Here is a 25,361-nt window from a genome sequence, read left to right on the forward strand (position 1 = left end):
GCAGAGATGCACTACCAAAGGACTAGGGACACTGCCAGGATGGCCACAGTATGCTCCTCGGCAGTAGCCCATCTCATCAACAGTCTTCAGGTGAGTACAGGAAGATATCAGAGAAATCTACAGGGTCAACTGGTACCACTCTCTCCTGCACTCTCTTAGAACACTGCCACAATCCCTGCAGAACTTCACATCTCTGTCCAGCCTCAGCGTGGTATGTTGATCCACCACTGCGACACCCGATCTCGCCCAAAAACCCTTTAATCTCTTCTGTGCTGGCTGGGCTGTTATAGTACAGCCGACCCACTTCCAACACTTCTCCCGGTTCCCGTTGGTCTCCCCGGTCACATGCTTCATTTGGCCAAACTCACGCTGAGCTATCTCTCAGGGGGTTGAGACGTCCCCTGAACGGCTTTAAAAAGGGTTTGAGACCCCTACCCCCTTTTCATTTTCCATTTGTAAGGTGGCAGCCATGTCCTCAGGCTGCTCCTTTTCCTGTGACTTTCACTATAGGGTGATAGCTTCCATTTCCAATTGGGTTTGGGGAAGAATTCTGGGTTTCCCCTGCAGTCCCTCTTCACTCCCTCTTCATTTTCTGTTGCCCCACCATTCCCCTGTCTTATCATTGTTTGGCTGGACAAATCCCAGTCCATTCCTGTTTTTGACTCCAATTCTTAACGCAGTGGTAGCTCTCCACTTGGGTATGAGTAGACCAGGGTTAGAGGATGGGGATGGAGGTAGAAAGAGAGCGAGGGGAAGGAGAGTGGAGGGGTGAGAGAAGAGAGGTGTTGGTAGTGCGAGGGGGAAGGAGAGAGGAAAGGGGGAGAAAGTGAGAGGGGAAGAAAAGACATGCAGGTAGAATGAGTGGATAAAAAGAACAAGAGGAAAAGACTGACTGGTGGAGAAGCCTTGGTGAAATTAGTCTGCGGAACAAGGAAAAGCATAATTTTGCAATTCCATGAGGTTAGAAAAGGGCACATTCATTGGGTTTCCCTTCCTGAATAGAGTAGGCCAAGATAACATGTCTTACCTTGCTTTAGGATACATCAGGAATATCGCAGGGTTTAGGGACACTTGGGCTAGGGTGGAGGGAACATGCGTTATCTTTGTCTACTCGTCCCAGTACCCCCAAAGAACTAATGTAATAATTCACTAAAGCATGATACACCTGGCATTTTTGTCTGTGGGTTATTGAGGCTATCTGTCTCATAAAGAATATCTACCAAGTTGATACAGATGCAACACTGTACCAACTCCACTTTCCATTTAAACATATTGGGCTGGAAGAATGTTTTCGAAGCAAAAAAAGAGGCGTGGGCCCATCAAAAAGGGCTTGGTTGAAAGGCAAAGGCACGAAATTAGGCTTTTTCCACAGCTACAGGTATGTGTATTTGCTTACATTGCTAAAAGATTTGGTGGGGCACAATATTGAAAGCATATATCAGATTTGTTATCGGGGAGAGGGCATGTGTTTTTAATATTAATTGGCAGAAGGCACAAATAAAACAAGGCATTGTCCATTGAGGCTTGCCACCCATCAGCATTATCGCCCCGCATGGATCAGATGGCAGTAGCAAATCTGCTAGATGGCGCTGGCTGGCGGCCTTAGCATCCAGAGTTAGCATCTGCAAATATGCTAGAACTAGTAGACTGGGACCACACGGGCACTCTGTGATTAGTTCCGATCCAATTCTCCATCCAGAAGTGCCCCTATGGAAGGACCAGACTGGAGACAGTCGTTACTACTTCGCAATGTTGCTTGAAATTCGTACATGGAAGCTCCATGTAAAGTAGTCGAGTTTTCCCCTCTATGGCATGTCAAAATTGTCCCGCCTTACAGAGCTAAAGGCTACTGTGACAAGCATGTATGTCAATCATACACAAGCAATACAAGCACGCCGAGAGAATACTTGCCTTAAGTACTAGTTTACTTAACAACTCTCTCATGGACAGGCAGGTATCAGATGACTAAACGTGGCCTCATCATGCCCCTCTTGAAACCCTTGAAGTCATGGATAACATATTGCGTAAGGCTGGTGAGGATAGGTTCACTCTACTGGTGCTACTCAACCGCTCTGCAGATTTCGACACAGTTGACACCATCCAGTTATCGCAGTTAATCCTCCAGTGGTTCAGATACATTCAGGATGGGTGTTGGTCAGCAGTAACCATCAAGGAATTGTATTCCGGCTGGGCCGTTCCCAAGTGTGGAGTCCCACAGTATGGAGTCATAAGACAGATATACAAAAGATAGGTTCATAATATAGACATTTGAGGTTGAAATGTATATCTGGCTGAGAGAGATGTGAGGAATGCGGCAAGAGCGAATTGACATGAAATAGTTACAGAGGAAAAGCAGAGCGATCTGAATGAAAGGGAGAAATTGAATGTAAGTGCGCATTTTAGCGTTTTCCGGTTTATCTAGGGGAGTATGGGAAAGGCATGGGAGGGGCTGGCAAGGGGGGCATGTGGGGTGAAGACCCCCATATTTGGACATGTCAAACCTTTAACCTGATAAGTTTCACTGTCGAAATTGAACGCATTTTTCATTTTAAAAAAAGGCTTGTCGACCCTCTTACCTTTTAAGGTTTACCTTTTAATGTATCTTTCAACAGAAGGATCTTTTGAAGTAGATTATAAGACAAACAACAGTCCTACGGGGATCTCTACTCTCACAAGGGATATTTCACTTTCTACATTCGAATTCGGTTTACTCCGACTTCAAGCTGGGATATCACTCTTATGCTGACGACACCCAGTTTTAATACACTCTCGGTGGAGCCGCATATAAAATAAAGGGGTAGGTCAACTGTTTGAAAGAGGTGGAACAGTGGAACAGCACAAATTGCCTCCAACGCAATGCAGAGAAGACCGATTACTCTTATGGGGTGAGATGCGGACAAAGATGGCAGGGACAAAGAAAGGTACCAGGCACATTATCTCAAAAATGACAAATAGGCAAGCAAGTATGCTCCTAAGGGGAGCACAGAAGGGCAGGAGCAATTCAGTCTCAAAACACCACTCCTCTGGAGGTTATCGCTGCCAATGTGCTAAAGCATGCTAGAAACATCAAGCAAATGCTTAGAGTCCTGGATTGGTTAAGCTGCATCGGACACAGCGCTCATCATGCCAGATCAGAAAAAGGATGTTACAAGAGCAACCATAGACATGGGGAGGAAGTGGGTCCTGAAAATGATGAACACATTGCAGGCCCCAAGTGATATCTTGACGTAGGAGTCCCAACCACCAGAGGTGAGGGTAGAGGACAGGGACTATCGCTCCTGATAAACATCTTGTGCATGCTGGAATTCACTGAGGGAGTCGGGGCTGAAACACCAAAATGTTGTGGGGAGATGTATGAGAAAGCGGGTAGTGTGAGAAAGCTGAGGGTATTCTCACTTGTAACCAGCCGGTCAAGTGGCACAGCGAGTAGAGCGCCCGCTTTGAGCGCCCGCTTTGACACCCGTGCAGAGCCTGTTAACGCAGGTTCGAATCCCGGCGGGGCCAAACTCAGCCTTTCATCCTTCCGAGGTCGATAAATGAGCACCACACACCGTGGGTAATAATAAGCAGCGCTCAGATACCTGAGGGTTTGTAGCGCTATATAAAAGCCTAATTATTATTATTATTATTATTATTATTATTATTATTTAACCCCCAGGATCCTCTTCTCAGGTGGCCAGGGAAAGGCCATCGCTTTTGGATCCCGACCCTGGAGATGGAAAGTGAGGGAGGATCACTTGGCTGGAAGGTCCTCACAGACTGGGAGTGGGGTAGCCCTAGGCAAGACATGGTATCCCCCTTTCCCTATTCATGACCAACCTGACCCTCCCCCAACCTTTATGGGCTACTGAAAGACCTCTCCCCTCATTTGACATTTGAAAGTACTGGGACGAGGAAGAGGAGAAAGAGTAATGGACGCTACACCTTCATTTTACCACTCTGGTACTGGGACGAGGAAGATGCCTGCAGAGTAGTGTGAGAGACAGGCATGTCACCTTAATCATGGTCAGGTAAGTCTAATTAGGCATTCACACCTGCAACCTGTCAGGTTGGATAAAGGCCTAACTTGCTCTATGTAAGGCGGGATTTCCCTACCTAACTAAAACTAAGGATAGTCTGTGTCAGTAAGTTCAAATCAAAAGTCTGTGTGTCCAAAACCTATACCTGCCGTCACAACTAAGTATATACAATTTGTAGGGGTGTCAACAGCAAAAGAAATAGTGTTCAAAAGTAAAGTTCTGAGCTTCTTCCAGCTCTTGGCTTATACTCAGCTGCCCTTTCCCCAAGTGTATAATATTTCCAAAAAGGTCTCAGGGTTCCCTTCCACAGGAGTTAAACACAGTTCACAAAGTCATGGGTTTCCCTTCCCCAAGAACTCAGCTCTTCCAACTTTCAAAAGCAAAAATCAGTTCACATCTAGCTTGTAAAACAGTATCAGTTTAACTCCTTGGTCAATCATGCTCTTCAATGGTTCACATAGGTTGCTCCATTTCTGCATTTACCATTCACTTTAGTAACTGTTGCAACATACAAGCTTCTCTACATTTTCTTTCCTTCGATCTTTCAAGCAGGGGTCACTCGGTCTAGGTGCAGTTGTCAGACCACACGGTCCACCCATTACAGGTCACGCAACCGATAACCCTAAGCTATGCTTCTGTATTCTTCATGCTTTTCCCAACACAGGTTTCCTCTCTTAACTTGTATTTCCTTGGACTCCTGCATCGTTGACCAATACTAATTTCACATCCTTCTTGGCAATCTTTTGGCTTTGCCACAACCTGTTTCTCACACAACTCACTCTGCCGTGTTTACCCCTTCGCACCACCTTGTTTCCACTTAATTAAAAAATGTTCACCATTTGTTTTCTCTTGTGCTGTATTCAAATATGTTAACCATATCTTGTAGTTAGTTTAGTATTCAATAATGCTTGTTGCAACTTTCAAATGCATTTCTAATACCTTGCAGCTTGTTCGATATTCATAATTACTTGGTTTGGCCTCCCATAGCCCTTGTAATAGTTTTGAGTTTGTTCGGCATTCTGACATTCTTCTTTACAGCCCGACAGCCCCAGTACAAGTGTTCTCTTTGTTACACTCACTGGTATGTGGTAACTCCGTTGGGCTTCTCGTTCCAGCTTCCTAGCTTCTATTCACACTGCCTGTTCTTCACGGGAGCCACAGCGAGCAGCCCTCGCCTTTCTCTGCCATGCATAGCTCTGCTATTCCACCGAAGAAGCTACCAAGAGCACCTCTTGCTCTGGCAGCGATCTGCAGCGCTCAATAGGCTTCGATGTCCCACACCTCCTGCTGTGGACACCGGGCAGAGGACAGGAGGTTTTCCAACCCTCTCACAACCCGTTCTGTCCCTGGTGTCTCACTTGTACTCCTACTTAGGACAGCTTCCCTCAAGCTGGTTCGTCTCCAGTCTGCCCTGCTTCTACGAGCTGCGTACTCTCTTTTCGGGCCATCTCTACTTCTTCTAGGTTGTTGCCCTTCTTATACACCAGTGAATCATTAAGTGTTTGCAGGTTCGAGTCCTCCACTTCAATTGCCTGACCATGGGGAAATCTATTAGCAGGACATGCCTGGCTATTACAATTGAAATGCTGCAAAGTCCTCTAAATTCACACCCCAGTACCAAAGTGGTGTGAATGAATGGAAGTATGCATAACTTCTGGGTGTTTTCTCTTCGCCCCAGTCTTAAAAAGAAATGTCTGTGGGACATTTTTGTCAGAAGAAAGGGACAAAGACTTATAATATCCTACAAAGGCAGGGGGTATATCAGATTCAACAGGGATACCATGTCTCACTCAAAGATCAAAGATGTCCGCTCCCCATTCCCCAAGTTCCCTCCACCCAGGTGATCCTCCTTCACATATCCACCCTTGCGGTAGGGATCCAAAAGCAATGGCCTGGGGGAAAAGAAGGGAGGAAGCCCTCAGGTTTCTCGCACAGCAGAATGACTCCTTTCCCCGCGCTTTCTTCTCTTTGACTTTACGACACACAATCTTCAGTATTTGGGGTTCTGGAAAATGACTCATTTTTCCAGGTATTTTGGTTCTCAATGTTCTCACAGTGTCTGCGGAATGGCTCATGGTATATACCATCAGGGGGTAGGGTTTCCTTACTCTGATCTTTCTTGGTTTCATGGGGTAAAAAATCAGGAAGTATTGCTTCCTTCTCCTGATGTCCCTTGGCTTCACGATTCACAAAGGATGGGTGGAATGACTAATTTCTCCGCCCACCCCCAAACACTTCTCAGACTTTAGTTTGCAGCTCACACTGCCAGCGGGAACGCCACCCTTTGACCGGCTTCTTTGTTCCTTTTGGCTTTCACAATTCATAGTTCAATATTGTCAGAGGGGGATGCGTCCCTTCCCTTGGCTTGGTTTGCACTTTAGAAATTCACAGTTCACATGAGCTCCCAATCTTATGGTGAGGGTCCCAGACATGTGTATTTCTTGTCTTTTTTGCAGTAGCCCTGGTTCACTTTCTTGCCAGGTACTGGGACTATGAAGATGACTTGGGCTGTTCTTCATAAAAAGGTGCAGGATTATTTTCTGAAATCTACATTTGAATCTTTAATCTTGAACGAATTAGTCTGGCTGTTACTCCAACGTTAAGGTGTGCAGGGGACAGGGGTATCCAACTGTTTTGTATACAATTCTATTTTCTTTATTGTTCAAACTTGTGTGTCAGAGTTGTGTTACCTCCCCACCACCCAAGTAGCTCTTATTTTTTGGTTACTTTATCAAGTTGATTTATAATCTCAGTGTGCTCTGTTATTTCCTTTTGTTCACTCTTAAAGGTGTAACCTTATTGGTGATATCAGACATGCTGGAGTTGTAAAAATCAACGTTGTCATTAAGGTTTAGCTGAAGGTCTTGAGGGCTAAAAGGTGTAGGGATTAATGGATGGAACCATTTTGCTTTAGAAGACAGAATGGCCAATAACGTTAATGGGTCATGTGGCAGGTCAGAAGAAGGACACAGACTTTTGTTAGACATTTCAATTTTATCTTTATTAAAGAAAAAGGATAATGCCCATTTCTCCCTAGTGTTCCCTACCCAACTAACTAGCTACGGTGCTCGTCAGTTGTCAGTGAATGTCTTCAAATAATCTGTCCACTGTCCAAAATAACCCTAAATGACCCTACCACTATCTTAACAACTAAGTTCAGGAGAATGACTGCTTTCTCCTGGAATTTTACTTCTTGGATAATGACTGCTTTCTCCTGGAATTTAGATTCTTGCAAACTTCTCTTCGGTAGTTTATTTTCAAATTGTATCTTGCAGCATCTGATTAGTTCATACAGTTATTTAACCCCTTAAGTGCGGAGGACCGAGGTATCACATCTGCCGCACTATGTTTCCAGTGCAGGGGACGAGATAACTCGTCCTCCGCACTGATCGCCCCCCCCCCCTGCTGCTGCAGCGATACTCCCGAACCCCAGGCAGTGAACAGAGGACTTCCCCTTCCGTGCCTGGGGTTCCGGGGGATGCTGTGATGACGTCAGCACATGCTATGTGCACAACATCAGGAAATTTAATTTACATGCTGAAGGCTTCAGCACATACATTTTGCAGAGACGCATTTGCATCCTGCAAGGGCGTTTGTTGCCCGAATTGGACAAGGGAGGGCTTGTTGGAAAGGGGAGACTTGTTGGTTGGGGATTGTTTGATCCTTGACAAGCAATCCCCAGTGGCCCACCAAGGAATCGATTTTAGGGGTGGCCCTGCCCCCGAGCCAAAGATGCCCCCATCCCCACCAAAATAATTAAAGGGGGCACAATGTTTTGCCTTCTTTGGGGCAGATGGGTTCTGTTTTGCACCCATTTTCCCCAAGGAAGGCAAAGAAAAATAAAAGATTTTGGGGCAGACCTGGGGGGCATTAGGGGGCTGAACCAATGCTTTTGGGCCAGCTCCCCTCATCCCCCACACCCCAAGGCGGGGCAGATTCTTTCTGCTTCCCTGGGGGTGCAAAGTGAGGGTCTGGCCCCATTTTGCACCCATGCGAAGCAGAAAGGAGCACTAGATCACCAGGGAATTGATTTTAGAGGAGTGGGGGGCCCCCCAGGGTCAAACTAACCCCGCCCCCAAAAAAAGCCACAAAGGTGGTACAATGTTGTTTTACCTACTTTGGGGGCAGATGGGTGCTGTTGTGCACCCATTTACCCCCAAGGAATGCAAAATACCATTCCACTACATTGTTAGAGGCACACTTGGAAGCATCAGGGGGCTAGCCCAGTCCCTGGGGGCCAGCCCTCTCAGGAAACCCCCCACAGAGGAGCACAGCCTTTCTGCTTCCCGGGATGGGCGTGGGGGGCAGAAATGAGGGTCTGGCCCAATTTGTTTACCCATGGGAAGCAGAAAGGAGCACTAGGCAACTGAGGAAAGGATTCTGGGGGAAGGGGGCTGTTTGTCCCGTCGCAGCACCGCCAGCCATCCTGGATCTCTGGACAAGCCACGTTAGAACTTTTCCCTCCGGGGAATGATTGGGACCCTGCTGGGGCTCCCTGAAACCGCTGCCGTACTTGGCGACGGTCGACCTGCATGGGAATCGGGTGCCCAAGGCTAGGGACATCACTCCCGACTATTCTGGAGTTGTGGCTGGGCTCTTCCATTCCGTCCACGTATGTCCTATTGTAAAAAAAGTGAAAAAATTGCTTACCTCTCACAAAACTGATGGTAACCTTATAAAAAATATTTTTTCGTTTCCACTCAACCTGTTTTTGAATGCCTGGAAAATTGCAAATTCAGAAATAAATCATGTGTTCCTAGCTCTTACAGGGACAAGCCACTGGCATCTTTGGACATCCTTTTATTGGCAGTTTCTGAAAAAACACAAAATGTGCTCTCTTTTTTGTTATTTTCTCTCATCTGCCTAAGGCAAACTAGGATTCCTAGGTGGCATTATGACAGCCTACAAGTGGGAAGAAAGGGCCCAAATTTGGCCGAGATATCTCTTGTAACAAAAAAGGTACAAGGGTTTCAATGAGAAGTTCCGAAATCTCCAAAAAAGGGCTTAGCACTGGGAGGGAAAACCCTCAGCAGTAAAGGGGACTGATATTTTCTCTCTTGTGGGGGATGTCTGTTCGGTTATTATTTTGTCCTTTATTTCTGCTACAAAGAGTTATTCTTTCCTTTTCCCAGGGTAATGTTAACCAACCTTTCTGAGTCTCTCTCTTGATAATCACTTCCTCGATATGTGGTTCACAACCTTTACTCTATTAGATTTGCCTTTTGACATATGGATCTGTTCATCCTTCTTCTGAGGTGCCTGAATAGTAATTTCACTACCCTCATTAATGATGCCTTTGTCACTTTGACTGTCACAAGTATGAATACTCCCATAATGATTCTTAGTTGCTTCTCTCCCTTTTATTATTATACTTTCAGTATCTTGACTTTTAAGAGTAGGAATAGTCCAATAACTATTTTCCTTCTCACGTCCACTGTTATATTCTGGTTATTTTGACTGGTATGAGTAAGAATAGTATTATAATGATTCTCAATCACTTCTCTGGCTTTCACTGTTATCGGCTTGTTATTGTGACTAGGTCAAGTATGTTTAGTCTTATAATAATTCTTATTCAATTCTCTTGCTTACTGTCTTATCTTCTAATTATCTTGACTGCTATAGGTAAGACTAGAGTTATAATGATACACTTCTCTTGTTATCTAGGTTATCTTCTCGTTATCTTGACTGGGGCAAGTATGAACAGTGCCTTAACAATTCTCTGTCCCCCTCCTGGGTATCCCATGTTCCCTGTTACCCAACACTCTTTTGGCTAATGCCAGCAGGGTTTCTCTTCATTCGGGTTCGGTTCTCTCCTTCGGTCATTCAATGTCCTTTCTTCGTTTGCAGTCTTGGAATCCTTCTCTTGCTTCGGGTTTGCTTATCGATCTCTCTAGTATCGGGACGCTTCGCAGTTTCAACTGTTTAGTGAAGTCCGCGTTGTTGCGAGGACCTCCGGCGCACCACAGGATCTTTTCTTGGTCACACCACCACTTGTTGCTTCTCTGTCTCTCGCTCCCTCTTTCAGGATGCCGTGCTCCCAGCTCTTCGGTTTCGACTTGGCAGACGATGGATATCTCGCAGGTTGCTGTTTCTCTCTCAGTTGCGGCTTGGCAGATGATTTGCATCTTGCAGGCTGCTCAGGCTTCCTAGTCTCCGCCCCTCTCAGATCCAAAGTAGCCATGGGACTTCCCCGGCGTATCTCTGTCCCTCTCCTTCGTCGCCTGCTCCAGACTCTCGTATCTGCTCTTATGTATTACGTCATCGTGGGCATTCCCCGGCTCACCTCTGGATCTCTTTCTTCCAGCCGCCTGCAGCCTCTCGTATACATCACTTCCTCCTCATCTCAGTTAAAGGTAGTGTTTCCTTTAAAGGGATATTCACAATGTCTAGTCTACAATAACATACACTTGTTCCTTCTTCAAAAAAGTTCTTCTAGGATATACTTGAAGAGGTAATGTTGAGAGAATGTTTAGGGAGTTCCTCACAGGAACAAGAGTCCTTGTCCCCACAGGGGGAGTCTCTCCTGGTGAGCTGCCGCTTGCCTCTAACGCTAGGGAGGATGTTGTGGAGCGGTCTCATCTCCCTAGGCTCACACAGGAGGGGCTCCCCGTTGGGGAGAAGGGACGAATTCCTGTGATCCATCACAGTCACAATAGAGAACATTTGTATATTATCTGGAGGAAAAAAACCACAGTGAAGTTCATAGACTTGTGATCAAACCAGTCAAAGTCATCTACCAGGGAAATCGTGACCTCAGGATTTTGTAGGAAGAAGCCAGTCCAACTGATGGCTTTTTGATGAGTAGGGCAAGAAAGACCAAGTTCATTTGGTGGCATTTTTAAAGGACCTCTAAGGCAGTACATACTAAGCCTCAAGGAACATATCTGATTTATATGAAGCATTAAAAACTACATACTGAATGGAAGTTTATATTGAGGTATTACTCCTTTGCATTTGTAAATGGTAGTGAATCGACTTGGCTGGTGCAAAGCATTCCTCTCGAAGACTAGAAAACATACTTGAATTATGCTGGTAGATACATGGGAGCAAGAGGTGAATTTATTTTTGCTCAATTCTTATACTCTGATTCGGAATGATTCACAATTAATTATCCACTAAACTGTCCAGCTTGCTGTAAGGTCACATTGATCACTTTGTAATTTGTAAGTGGGAGGGGGCGTTAACTGTATCCTAAATACATTACACACCAGATCAAGTGTAAGCCACAGATAACGGAACCTTGCATCTAAAACAGTGCTGAATTGCATGTTGCAGTCCAACCTTTCTGATATATGGTGGAACACAATCAGGGAAGCATGGGTATCCTTACTGGTTGCATGGAATACTAGTTGCCCAGAAGTGACATGGTGCTTACTGATATTTCAGTTATGTATAGGAATAATTTGATCAATACATGTAGGAACATTCCTCTCTGGGTGCTATTTGGGAGGACCAAAGCACCCATTTTGACTTGAAGATTGCAATGGGCAATGATTGGTGACAATGCCCCGGTTAGGTTGATGCACAATGCAATTCAAGAGGTTTTTCTAAATATTGAGAATTCACTTTAAATCACTTGTGAGCGAGGGCAGTACATTTGATGACGGCATTCAAAACATAGAAACTCCTAGAATGCTCTATGTGGCTGCTGGAGGGCAATTATTCCAGTTTAACGATAAAGTCAATTAAGTGAGAGACAGATTCGGTAATGTAAGGAAGACATGGTATCATTAATGAAGACAGACACAAGCAATGCACAATTCTAGGGGTTTTAATGAACAACATGATGGTTGGAAAAACGCCTATCTAGCCCTATATCTAAGGATGGGAGCAAGCTCAACCATCAAATAATAAATAACACAGTCCTAGTAGCGTCTGTCAAATCAAAATGGCCTACACAAACAAAGCCAATATAATTGGTAATATGAATACTAAGAACACAATTTGCCTTGTTATTAGAATATGATAGGTACATATACTTGAATGGTGGACTAACACGGACCTGGGAGCCCAGTATAGCAGCAACTGTTGGGCACACTTGCCCATTTACTTTCTTACCGCTTTTGACTTATTGTTTTTTTTTTTTTTAAAACTTACGGGACCTGGGTTCTACTTGAATTGAACACCCGCTTAAAGCTAAAATGAACCGAAAACATCACATCCCCTCGTACTCCATTAGCACAGATTCAACCTACCGGTACGACCTTTAAAAACAGAACTATACAAATTTAAATAAGATTACCATACAACGGCCATATGGCGCAATAAAACTGATAGTGGGTTTGTTACCCAACCAAGATTATTTAAGAAACCAATAGGGAATATCAATTTGAACAATACACCAGTACAAAGAATTAACTGCACCACACTGGGCAATGAACTTATTTACTAAATCGGATTACGTTTTCAGACTAAGGACCAATGACTAATTGTACAAGCGAAAATATGAGAACAACCACAGAGGGTCCTACAACTGAAGGAACTCTGAGATCACAATGGCACTGCTCGAGAACAATCTAATTGTACAAAATCCAAACTTAACTTGCATCAAGGTAAGAATAACGTTTACAATGAAGATCGAAATATATACTTACATGAATCACGTGACTAACCCAACAACCCCATTTTTCAGATTTCTTATCCCTCCCCACCCCCACAGAATCACTAAGCCTGTTCACTCAGCATTTGAGATTGAACTGTTTTTCCGTAACCTATACTGGAATAGGCTACTCATGATGAAATTAATGTATATTTATTATGCTGTAGTTGGAATATGGGCAATCTTTAGAGAGCATATAAATTTAGAGAATGGCATAAGATTGAAAATACCTGAAATAGAAATTGTTAAAAATGTGTCTTGAGAAAGCCCAAGGAAGGGCGAAACGTATGCACGTGCCTCCTAGCAGAGATTGTTGGCACTAATGTACAAATATATACATACTGACACTTGATGTCACCTTTATAATAAAAATAACTTTGACTATGAGATTAACCACACTGGCTTATTTGAACAAACCTTTATAAAAACAATTATTTTGTGAGCCATGCGCAAAGGCCTATACAAAACCCACACTTTTGACCGAGTCCATCAATGACTTAATGAATACCAGTCTTGAAGAAGCCATGCAGCAAAGGCTTTGTTATTTATAATGAAAACCACCATATTTATTATAATTTCGAATCTGAATCACTAATCAGCTTGGGTAGAGCGCCCCAACTAATATTCACTTTCTTCTAACTAAGCCTGTAACAAAACCTATTTCATGCCCTTACGGTATAACAAATGTGTGGAAGAATGGTGTATGCAAACAAAAATAGTGTTCAAAAGTTATGCATCAGGATGACTGAACAGTGAGGTTCCCTTCCCCACGTTTTCAGCACAGGACAAGTTGGCACACTCAGGCTTTGGAATACACTCTGGCTCAAGTTCTCAAGAAGAAGTTCAAAATGTGGGTTGAGGCCCGCTTAGCCTTCCACATAAAAGTCACTAGTTTTCAGTTCACCAAAGTTCTTTCACAGTTCAATAAAAAGTTCACTTAGGTCTTCCTCGGTCAGGCTCAAACTTCTCAAAGCAAAGAGTTCACATAGGTCTCCCTCGTTCTGGCTTGGACCTCGCAATCACAGCACTTGCAGGGGGGGTTCCCTTCCCTAAACTTTATTCAAATTTGTTAGGGGCTCCCTTCCCCTAACTTATCACACTTGTAGTCTCCCTCAGTCAGACTCTTACCTTTTTCTGATATTGAAGACTAACTAATGTGTGAGGCGTTTACCATAGACCTCCGCAGGACCACTTCGACTTTCTCTTCAGCTCACACTCTTATGTTATTTGTCCCAGTATCTCTTTGTCTTGGTAGTTCAGTACCACAATCACTTCCTCACGTCCCCTTTCGCCAGGGTTAATCTTGAACATTTCAGAGTTCATTCACTTTGCGGCTTCAATTCAGGAGTCAAGGTTAATACCACAGGATTGGCCTTGCCTCCCCAACTCTGTCATTAGCCCGGTAGGCTCACTGGTGTCCTTGAAACAAAATGCAGTCTTCTTGTCTGGGATTTGGCTCACTCCCGGTTTTCCTGAGGCACCAGGTTCTCCCGGTTTTGCTGAGAACTTCAGGGTTTCCCAACCCTTCGTTCTGGTATCTTGATCGGTGGTTCGGCTCCTGTGGGTTTGCCTTCGCCCCAGAAGTTCTGCTCCTTCTCGCGTCCCAGCTCGCTCCAATTCTCATGGGTCTCCCTCAGTCGGGCTCGGACCCTCTCACTTTGCACAAAAGTTCAATCAAAAACAATGTCTATGGACTTCAAGGTCCATAATGCATCAGTCTCCATTTCGCTCCCACTTTGCCAGCTCCCCAAAGCGGCATTCTGCAGGTTCTGGGAGAAGTGGTTTCAAATTGGGCTTTTCTGGGGTCAAAGTCGTTCCATCTGCCCCTCAGAGACCTGGGTTTCAATGTTAGACCAAGGAGATGAGTCTTGGATTGGATCCTGCCAGATAGCTTCAGCTGCCCCAGGTCTGGCTGTCTGGAACCACAGCTCTCTTGGCAGCCTGTTCTCTTTCTCAGGGTTCCTTCAGCTTCTCCTTGGCTCCTCTGGATAGCACGATCCTCTCAACCTCCACAGCTTACTCAATGTGCCTGTGTGCTCTGCCTTTTATACTGACTAGGAAAATTAACAGATTTCAGGTGGGAATTAATGTAAAGGGAGGCCTGACCTTGCCTGGATTTATTAACGGAACAAAATGGAGATTGCCAAAAGGAACTCATGGTACATTGATTCCTAGGGGTAATCTTCATGGCTCTGGTTTGCCTCTTCCTCGTCCCAGTGGTTTTAGGAAAAAACAGTGTGGAGGCATTATAGGAGTTGTATTTCTTCCGAGGGATCATTGAAAACCTGTGTGGGTTTTTGTCAGGGTGAAGGGGATAAATGTAGTGTTGTGGACAAATGGGTTTTAGGAAATAATATCCCATAATGACAGAGGTGATGTGGGGTAAGGATGTAATGGAATGGGGGGAATACCGTGTCTCACCCGGGGGTGTTCCTGCCACAGTCTCCAAGGGTCCCCTTCCCGGGTGATCCTCCCTCACTTGTCCACCCCCAGGGTTGGGATCTAAAAGCAATGGCCCTCCGTAGGCAACCTGAGTCAGGGATCTCAAGGAATAGCATGGGAGAAACGCCTCAGGTTTCTCACAATAAATTCAATTACGGGGAGCACACAAATAAACAGCATAAAATAGGTCAAAAGAATGCAAAGGCTCTAGCTTGGACAGTCACTTGATTCAAATATAGGAAGCCTACCCCTTTCGCTATGTTAGTTGTGTTGGGCACTTTCAAGAATCTGACGGAACCATATGCTATGTCTAGATCTTTTTAGGAGGTACTTTACACATTACGTGTGAGATCAGGATCAATCATTAAACATGTTTGATCAGAACCAGATACCGCAACTATCTTCTCCAGAAGGGGAGTGTTTTAGGGTCCCAAGACTGTAGAGGGACTAGTCAAAATATGAATAGCAGTGGATCTCTTTCACATTACATTATTCTGGACTCTTGGTTGCACGCAAGCCCCATCAAAGAGACTCTTATTGTAATCTTAAGAAAAATGAAAAAAGAAATCTGATCAAATATATAGTTTGTATACCAAGGAGTCCTGCTGATCAGAACATTCTATGTAAGCAGGTAAGATCAGGGCAGTTTCTAGGCGATAGGGTGCTAAGGGCATACAACTAAAATGTGCCCGAGCCCTCAAACCCACACATGTGTACGTCTCACTCGCATGAGACAAACTTGGTAACCACAGTGCACACACTCCCCATGGTAATGTTCAACCCCCCTCTTGCCACAGGCACAAACATGGCAGCAAGCTCACCCTCTGCAGCTACAGACTCAAATAAGTTGGGGCTGGAAAAACAATTGCATAGGCTGACTTACCACTCAATCAGGGCCAAAGAAAAGCAATACCCCTCCACCGCAATCACCAAATATTGCGTTACATCATTCTCCCCATCCTTCTGTCAGCATGGAACTATGGCCCACAAGTGATGCCATGAGTGAGCCAAGAGACAACGTAGCCTACCACACAAATGTTTGAAATTGTATAATGGCATAGCTGCCAGGTTTCTCAGTTCCATGCACAATACCTCGAGCTAGTCCAGATTTTGCTTTCCATTGCATGCTGGGACATGTAGCGTTGTTTCTCCTGTTGTAAGAAGTCCCAAAATGCATTGGGAAAACCAGGAGTCTCTTGAGGCGTCACTCGTGGAACTGGGAAACTTGGAAACTATATAATGGAGGCTACTGCAGTCCACTAAATCGTGTATGAGGAACGCTTTTTGTGCAGTGCAGGAAAATGTATTGTGGGCTGGGACAAGTCCTGATATTTTTCATATCAACCAGAAGCTGGTTGGCACAGATGAATTTCGTGTGCCCTTCATAGATGCCATTGCGGTCTCCAATGCCACATGAAGACTTCAGCGTTCATCTCAAAATATTTCAGAGCTCCAGAGAACAAACCTCATTAACAAGAGCAGTAATAATCTGATAGGGAAGGGTTCTGAAACGTACACAGGCCACCACTAGGGGTGGGTGAAACGGCCAAATTTGAACAAGTAGAAAAAAAGCAAATTCTGGCCAAAATCCACCCACTTTCGCCATTTTGCTGGCAGAGAGAAATTGTCAATTTTTACCATTTTGACGACCAAAATTGTGTTTTTCCGATTTTGCATTTAGGCATGTAAAATTTAAGACAATTAGGCTGTCACAAAAGGTTTTGGCCCCGCAAGTGGCAAAATTTCACATGCCTAAGGTAAAACCACTCAAAATGAAGATTCCACTAGAAAAGTGGTGGAACGGGCTGAAATCGGTTGAGCCAGCGAAGTGGAATATGAGGAGAACCTCTCCTGTTTCGCTTTGCCAGCTGTAACATCACCCACCCCTAGCCACTAGGTAGGTAAAATGCAAATTATCCAAGAAAAGATCCTGCCTCATGTGGAGCATTAGAACCCTAGATCCAAACGGTGGTGAGAGTAACCTGAGTCTCCACCGGATATTACACTGTGGTTATGAGGCCATAATAGCTTCATTTAAATAGGTAACCTACAAAGAAAATAGGCACTTGACTTCTGTAACAAATTCATTATCCACACCGAGGCCTCATGGTGTGAAGTGCCCGGTCTTTGCCTTCAGCTTGTTTGCTTCCTCCCATCTCCTTCTCCTAAGTCCCTCGCTGGTCTCTTCTTCCTGTCTTCCTATTCACTCCTCCCACTTTTCAAGCCTTTACTTCCACTCGTTGCTTTCATTTTCCTTTCTTTCAGTATTCTCAGTCTTGCCTCTTGCACATACATGCATCTTTTATTAACCTTTTCATCCTCCGCTGTCCCTACCCATCCATTTCCCCCCCTCCTCCACCTTCCTTCTGCGTTACACATACAGTGTCTCTCTCAAACCACCCTGTCTCTTGCATAACCGTTTACATCGCTATCACCAAGTCTGCTCTTTTACCCACTACTCTCACACAACCTGTCATCAGCACTTTTGACTATCTCTCACAGTTTCCCCATCACTGTTGGCTCCGATTTCCATCTGTGCCACTTTCCTGTCCACTGTCCTTTACACTGGCACCACTTGTGCCCTAGTCTCCCCCATTTTTCTCCCAGCCCACCTTGTATCCCCCTCCTCCACTATATGCACCTTTCTCTTTGATCTATCCCATTCATTCCCACCTCCATCGCGATCTACTCACCTTGATCGCACTCAGTCAACATCTCCCCTCACCAACTTCCATCTATCCAGGTCTCCCTCGCACATCCCCCTTGTTCCGTCTAAAGCGAACAACTTTATTTCAGTTTGGCTCTGACCCCATGTCACTCATTGTAAACAACATCTAAATTCTTCCTTCTTTTAGTACCATAACTCCAACACTCACCATTTCTCATTCTTCTCCTTCCAGGCTCTCATTCTCTTGTCTCAGTCTTTATTTCCCTCTCACAGCTATCAGTCTCTTTTGCTCAGCTCCATCAAGTTCCTATTTCTTCCCCTACTTCAGGCACTCTGGACTGTATGTACTCCACCCCTCTTCCTATCGTGCTACCTTTATTTTATTTCCCATCTTTCCTTCTGCTTCGCCATTACGCAGTAGCATTAACATGGGGAATAACACCTATTTTGTTGAGCTTGCAAATAGGACAGCTCCATCATGAAGGGCTATATAAAAAGTGATTTCATAAACTGATTATCAGTGACTATAAATAATAAAATAAAAAACACGCTATGTATGTTTAGTTCTTGTTGACATGGTTTTTGCACTGTACCCAACAGGTGTTAACTATTACACAACGCAATGGTACATGGCAGGTGAAACATGTCACAGAAGTAAGCACTTAGCGTTGTCCATTATGTGACCAGCTAAATATTGATAAGGAGGATTTTGGTGCAATTGTGCCTGTTATAATATGCAAAAAAACAAGAGACAAATAAACGCCAAATGTCGTGGCCTGGATTAATTGTTATATATTTTGGTTTACAACTGTTGATAAATGTCCCAGCCCACGCACAATAGTTACATGAAAAGTACAAGAAACTTTCAACAAATTATTGCGGACATTTCAGCATGATTTTCAAAGGTGTACGTATTTTTTTTTTATTGAGCCGCGTCGCAGTCCTGGGATTTATACAATAACTGAAAATGATGTGAGCACCAGGCCTGTAGAAATTCATGTCTTTTGTCAGCACCATAAATAAAGCAACATACTCTATAGGAAGATCTTTGGAATGTCTGTTTTGCCACAAACACGGGAGAGAGGGCGAAGGATACACAGATTATCAGCTGGATAATTGCACAGTTTTGTGCCAGGAGGTGCTGAGCCCTGTCTTCACAAGGTGAGCCCGTTTGCTTTTTTAGAACATACCCGCAAGCCTGACCAGTCCCTGCCTCTAGTCTTCAATGTGCTTCATTCATAAAGCCGACCAGTCCCTGCCTCCAGTCTTCAGTGTGCTTCATTCATAAAGCCTGACCAGTCCCTGCCTCTAGTCTTCAGTGTGCTTCATTCATAAAGCCCGACCAGTCCCTGCCTCCAGTCTTCAGTGTGCTTCATTCATAAAGCCCGACCAGTCCCTGCCTCCAGTCTTCAGTGTGCTTCATTCATAAAGCCCGACCAGTCCCTGCCTCCAGTCTTCAGTGTGCTTCATTCATAAAGCCCGACCAGTCCCTGCCTCCAGTCTTCAATGTGCTTCATTCATAAAGCCTGACCAGTCCCTGCCTCCAGTCTTCAGTGTGCTTCATTCATAAAGCCTGACCAGTCCCTGCCTCCAGTCTTCAGTGTGCTTCATTCATAAAACTCAACAGAACGCATGCTGCTCGCCTTTCGTAGTGTCTGCATGTGAATGGCACACTCATTTATGGTGTGCTCCTCACCTAAGGCCCTGGGTGTGACTAGCACCTACCTCGGCTGCACCCCTACCCCCCCCACCCCATTCGCCCTAGGCAGCCGCCCGTTTGGCCCGTCCCTAGAAACTGCTCTGGGTAAGATATATACGGCGATATGGAGATTGGCAAGGAATGGCTAACGTGGGCTTGTAGAAATACAACGTTGAATAACATTACAATCTCTTTATTGACCTGCTTGTTCAGGATCAGTGTTGGGAAATTGCCTACAGGAACTATGGAAATTACTAGTTTACCTCATTTGACAACATTATTTGGCAAAAATATAACTTGCACTGGCTGAAATTGACTGCTTTAACCTCATTTGGTTGTTAATGTTGGGCTGGGCCAATAAAATCTGTATTAGAAAGCTTTGGTTTAAAACTAAAAATAAACTAAAATTAGGTTAAAAATAAAGCTTTACATGCACCAAAACAAAATACTTTTTTACTCCTCTTTTCAATTGGTTTCTTCCCCATTTTGTAATAACCTCACAACAGTTATTTAGCCCAGTATCCATGTACATAAACATATGCTATTCTCTCTTCCCCCAATGCTCCCGATTTTCAATGTATATATAGGGAAACTGCAATTTTGTTAAAGGCACATGCATAAGCAGTACTTGTTCTGCAGCTTCTTGCAATGGTATTATGTTATAAACTTTAAAAAGGATCTGCACATTTCTTTACAGTTCCAAATTTTTTTTAAATCTACGTTTACCAAGATTAAACATTAGAAATGTCCACTTTAAAAGTATATATTGTGAAGGCATCAAGAAGCAAGATATATAGAACATATTCAAAGTTCAAATAAAATACTTTTATTAACTTAAATCTCAGGATTGTGTAAGGTCTAACTTGCCCTGTACTAAAGGTGGGATTTCCATACCTAAAGAAACTAATGATCATCTGTGTGCTTGAGTTCTACTTAAAAGTCTGTGTCCAAAACCTATGCTTGCCCTAACATCTAAAGATACATAATGGGCAGGGATGTCAGTAACCACAGAAATAGAGTTCAAATCCAAGTTCTGTGCCTTTTTCAGCGCTTGGCCTCAAGTTCAAAGCAATTCCACCAAAAAGAGACCTCACAGTTCCTTTCCCCCAAGGGTAACCCAGTCTCAACAAGGTTCTTGGGGTTCACCTTCCCAAGTTCAACACATTTCCAAAACAAGACCTCAGGGCTCCCTTCCCGAGTTCAACACTTTCAGCTTTCAAAATTATAGTGAGTTTTCTTGGCTTTCAGTAAGTTTTCCAAACCAACAATGCACTCCACGTAGGGTTACCTTGCTCTAGGTGCAGTTGTCGGACCACAGGGTTCACCCACTACAGGTCACGCAACCGAAAACCCTTGGCACTTTCTTACAGTTACTTGTTCTCATTAGACTTCCTTGCAGACATAGGCTCCCTCTTTGAACCTGTATCAAGTGTGCGCTTGCAACCTTTTTGGCAGTTTTCTTGACTCCGCTACAACGAGACTAACACCATTGACTTCGGGGAATGCTTTCCTTGTCTCCAACTTGCTTTCACATTTCACAATAGTGCTTCATCTCTTTTGCTTTTGACTTGCTTTCGAAAGCCCTTATCACTGGCTTTCCTATCATTCATAATATCATATTGTCCATTGACCTTTTGGATTAGCCTTCACTACTCTCAAAATTGCATTTCATTTTCATTTCTTTCATACATGGTTTTTCATGTGTTTCACATAACTTTTCTTTAGTTCAGTATTCAAAATAGCAGGTACTATTTGGCAGCTTGTTCGAGTTTCATAAAACTTGGTCTCCTGACCCAATAAACAATAGCTTTTCTCTGTTCGGGACCTCTGCATGGCCAAACCCAAGCCCCTGGTGTGCCCCAGCGTGACTTTCGCTCACCGTCACTCACCGGTATCCGACAACTTCTCTGGGTGCCTTCGGTTCTCTCTTCTGCATTCGTTCTCTCCCTTTCACCTTGTCGGGAGCCTCGGCAAGCCCTGCTTGCATCGTGCGAAACCTTCCTGTTGCATGCTGTGGCTCCCTGGAGTCTTCAGTGTTCCCCAGCTCCAGCGGGGGACACATGGCCACAGACTTTGCAAGACTCTTGCCCCTCTCACAGCCCAGTCAGCTGCAGCGTCTCCCTACTCTTCCTTCAATGCCCACCATCCTTTTCACAGAGCGGGCTCCTTTCTTCACACACGACACCAACTCCTGCAAGCTGGGTTCTCTCTCCCAGCTGGACGCAGGCAATCTGGGAGCTCTCTCCCAGCTGTATTCCCCTTCCTTCTGACTTATTTCTCCTTATATACACCTGTAGCCTGTCAAGTGGCTGCAGGTGTAAATCCTTTAGTGTGACTTGCCCGACTAGTATACTGGTGTTTCATGGTCCTCTTCCTCCTATCAGTACCAGAGTGGTGAAATGACATGTTACTGTGTACTGTTGCTAGTCGTCTCTTCCTCATCCCAGAACTATAGTGGTGTGACTGGCGAAAAATGATAGACTGGGACTGGCAACAGCCTATAAAGGCAGGGAGAGGGCAAGGTTGGTTAGCACCAGGAAAAGGGGGATACCATGTCTCGCCGGCCAACATTCTTTCCTCAATCCCCAAAGACCCTCCACCAGTTGATCCTCCCTCACATTTCCACCCCCAGACTCAGGATACAAAACTGATTGCCTTTCCCTGGCCCCCTGAGAAGAGGATCAAAGGGGAGTAAGTGTGAGGATTCCCTCAGGTTTCTCACAATATCAATTGTTTTGCTGAATTTTAAGGCATTGCAGTACTTTACAACACATTGTTATAGGTCCTTTGGACTTAAGATGAGGTCTATGAATTGCAGACCAAAGGGAAAGAGATGGCGGTGAAGGAAATTCAATAAATATAATCCAGAGATGATTGCAGAAGGCAAGGGAGCAGAGATAACCTTTGATTTTTCAAACTAATCATTTTCAACGAAATGACTTTTCTGAGTTAGGAGGATTAGGAGGGAAAGAGCCACAGCCTGGAACTTGAAGGTAAAGTTCCTAGAGTCATGGAGTAAAAAGAATGAATCACTGTATGATTGAAGTTACAGGCAAAATCCCTAGTGCCATTACAAAATGACTGAAATAATTGTGGCTAACCGAGAGACATGTAGTGAGATTTGGTGGTTGATAGGCTGTGCAAGGCAGCACTTCCCTATATTTACAGTTGTTTGCTTCCTTTGTGTCCTTCCAATTGGTATGGAGTGCTGCTTAACACACGGTAAGGCTCACAACCTGGGCCTTACAGTAAAATATTAGAAAAAGATTGCCCCATTAAGAGCGCAACTCACAAAATAAGCCACGTCATACGGTTTGTATACTATTCAAAATGTTCTAAGAATTTGGTTTTGTTACATCACAAATTGCAGTGGGTTATTACCTTAGTCACTTGTCATCCTGACATGTTAATCTAGTGTGCCGCCAACTCTTATGGCCAAAACGTTTCACTCATTGAGCTTTCTCAAGGCAGTGTGCAAATAATAAATCGGCTAGTCCTTCATTTAATAGATGTGATATGTTCTTAGCGTTTCCATCCTTGTTTTATTTTTGTTTAGATTCTAGAGCCTTGTAGCCTTCAAACTTGGCATGATCTTGCATTCTTCTGTACTGTCATTGTTTGTACCCTTCAGTTCTCTGCTTCAAATCTGTATTTGTCTTATAATTGGAGGTTACGATCCCCGTCCTGGTCTGCAGTCTGCCCAAGAAGCTGATCCGAATTGGATTGAGCCAATCCACTTCTTCTCAGTACTTGCTTTGAGAGTAAACTTTATGTCTCGGATCTTCATCTCAGTCGGGGGCAGGAGTGAAAGGGTACTGGAGGTTTCGGGCAGGTTTGGGTTCAGGTGGTGTGCCGCCTATCACCCAGGTGGTCGTCCTCATCCCCAGTAGGCTAGTCCCTCCCCATGAGATCCTCCCACATTAAACCACCCCTCGGAGGAAATATTGGGCAGCGGTCTCACTACCCTAGCCTCACCAGAAAGGGTGCCCCCCTGGGGAGAAGTGACGGTATCTTGTGAATCGTTACAATAGTCACAGCGTCCATCAATATTCTTGCATGAAATATATACATTCTGATAACATTTCCCTTTTTGTGCTCCCAGGATATGATGCTTTATCTTTTTTCTTCTTTTAATAGATGTATAAAAACAATTCAATTCATCTTTTTGTAAGAATTTAGTAGCTTAGAGTAACTTTGGGATTATATTGATCAATTATATGGGAAATTGGAGTCTACCCGTTTGCCATGATCCTTTTATTTCTGCAAAATCTTAATATATATTTTCTTTTAAATAAAAACAAGTTATAGGATCTTCAAATGTAAAAACTATGATATTAGCATCACAATTTACATTTTAATTTGGAATTACACAAAGAGCTATTCTTACAAATCCTGCATTAATGTACAAAACTCATTCAAACTACTTTGAAAGGATGAAACATTTTCTATGACTGAACTTAAAAAAGGTTAAAGAGACCCCTAATTTAAATGTAGATTTGTCAATCAACCAAAATAGATCTATTTGTTCCTTTGATGATACATGCTTGCAATAGCAAACTCACCTGGTGTCCCAAGTCGATCTTTGTGAAACTGAAGGTGCTCAGGTGGGTGTTTGCACCTCTCACCGCTGGTTCGATGGTCTCCCGAAATAGTTTCTCTATAAACTTACAGATGAAAGGCCACATGTGCTTAACAGTCTGGGGGTAAAAAAAGAAAAGCTCTGTAATCTACTAGACACGAAATCCCAATGTACTATGGTGCATCAACAAGAAGCAGTCTTGGCAATGTATTTAATCATGTTCCAACTGCATTCTGCAAATATGAGTGCTCCAAGTCTCTCGTTGGCAACAGCCGAAAGCAGTCTTTACAATTAAAGTGTTGTGGTAGCGACACTATACTTAAAGTTACATGTCACTTTACAATCAAAAACATTTTCTGCTCTTACTTTTGAACTTATCCATGTAAATTCACCAGATTTTAACTGGTCTCACATAAACATTGGCACATTTTCATGGAAATATACAAAATTAATGTTTAAACAAAAAGTAGACCTTTTTTCTCTTTTGGGTGTTCCCTAAACACTTTTGGATTGCATACCTTAAAAATGTCTGCTTTGATTTTGGAGAGTCTTGGCACTAAACGTGCTGCAAGCGGCAAACGTTTTGAAAATCAGATAAGCAAAGTTGGAGATATTGACTCGTGCCACAACACTACTTCACAACACTCACTTTAAAAAATAGAACACTGGAAAGTTGGCAGATGCACTGCAGACTTCTGTCCGAACACTCAACTGTCACCTTTGTCTTTGCTTGTTTTGAGGTGAGTATTCGAACCTCATTGGGTGTAATGTTCCAATAGCAATAATCACCCATTCCACAGGCCATTACTTACTAAACTATTACCGGCTTGGCCTATTAACCTGGGCTGAAGGCCTTTACCAGATCGTAATGGCCCTGGGAATGCAGCATTAGTGCTTTAATTTGTTAGGTTGCATTGGTACTATAGTTAAACAGTATTGTTACAATGTGAGCTAAACTTTAATTTGTAATGCAAGGGAGTATGTTTGAGAAATATTTAATTTACGGTGAGTTTTTGCAGTAACTTTAATGTCGACATTAGGTACTAACTGTCACCTCCATCAGCTCCCGACCAAGGGGGGACAGGGGGAGCTGCTTGAGGGGCATTCTTTATAAAGAAAGTTGGTGCAGCCCGGTTTACCAGAGTTAAAGGTACCTCAACTTGTGTACTGCGCTAGGGGCCCTTCAAACAAAATCGAAGTACGTTATCTGAGGAGGGGGCGAGAACCGCAATAAACAGTTAGCTGGACCCTCACTAAGAGGTTTTGAGCTGGTGCCCTGCTCTGTAACAACTTCAGCTAATTACCTTGCTACCCGCCACTTGGGCCTCCTTTGTTTAACCAGTACTCTATTGACA

General features: G+C 43.9%; 1 protein-coding gene across 4 annotated transcripts in view; it reads right to left on the minus strand.

Annotated features, from left to right (window-relative positions):
* Positions 1 to 25,361, minus strand: part of ESYT2 (extended synaptotagmin 2) — a 1,091,416-nt gene that overhangs the window by 696,970 nt on the left and 369,085 nt on the right. For all 4 annotated transcript variants that reach the window (XM_069647986.1, XM_069647985.1, XM_069647987.1 and 1 more), the window contains exon 3: positions 23,990 to 24,124. In XM_069647986.1, coding sequence (XP_069504087.1) covers positions 23,990 to 24,124 — 135 coding nt within the window. The remainder of the gene's footprint in view (positions 1 to 23,989; positions 24,125 to 25,361) is intronic.

The sequence above is a fragment of the Ambystoma mexicanum genome, chromosome 2q (assembly GCF_040938575.1).
Source record: "Ambystoma mexicanum isolate Mex_15411 chromosome 2q, UKY_AmexF1_1, whole genome shotgun sequence".
Lineage (NCBI taxonomy): Eukaryota > Metazoa > Chordata > Amphibia > Caudata > Ambystomatidae > Ambystoma > Ambystoma mexicanum.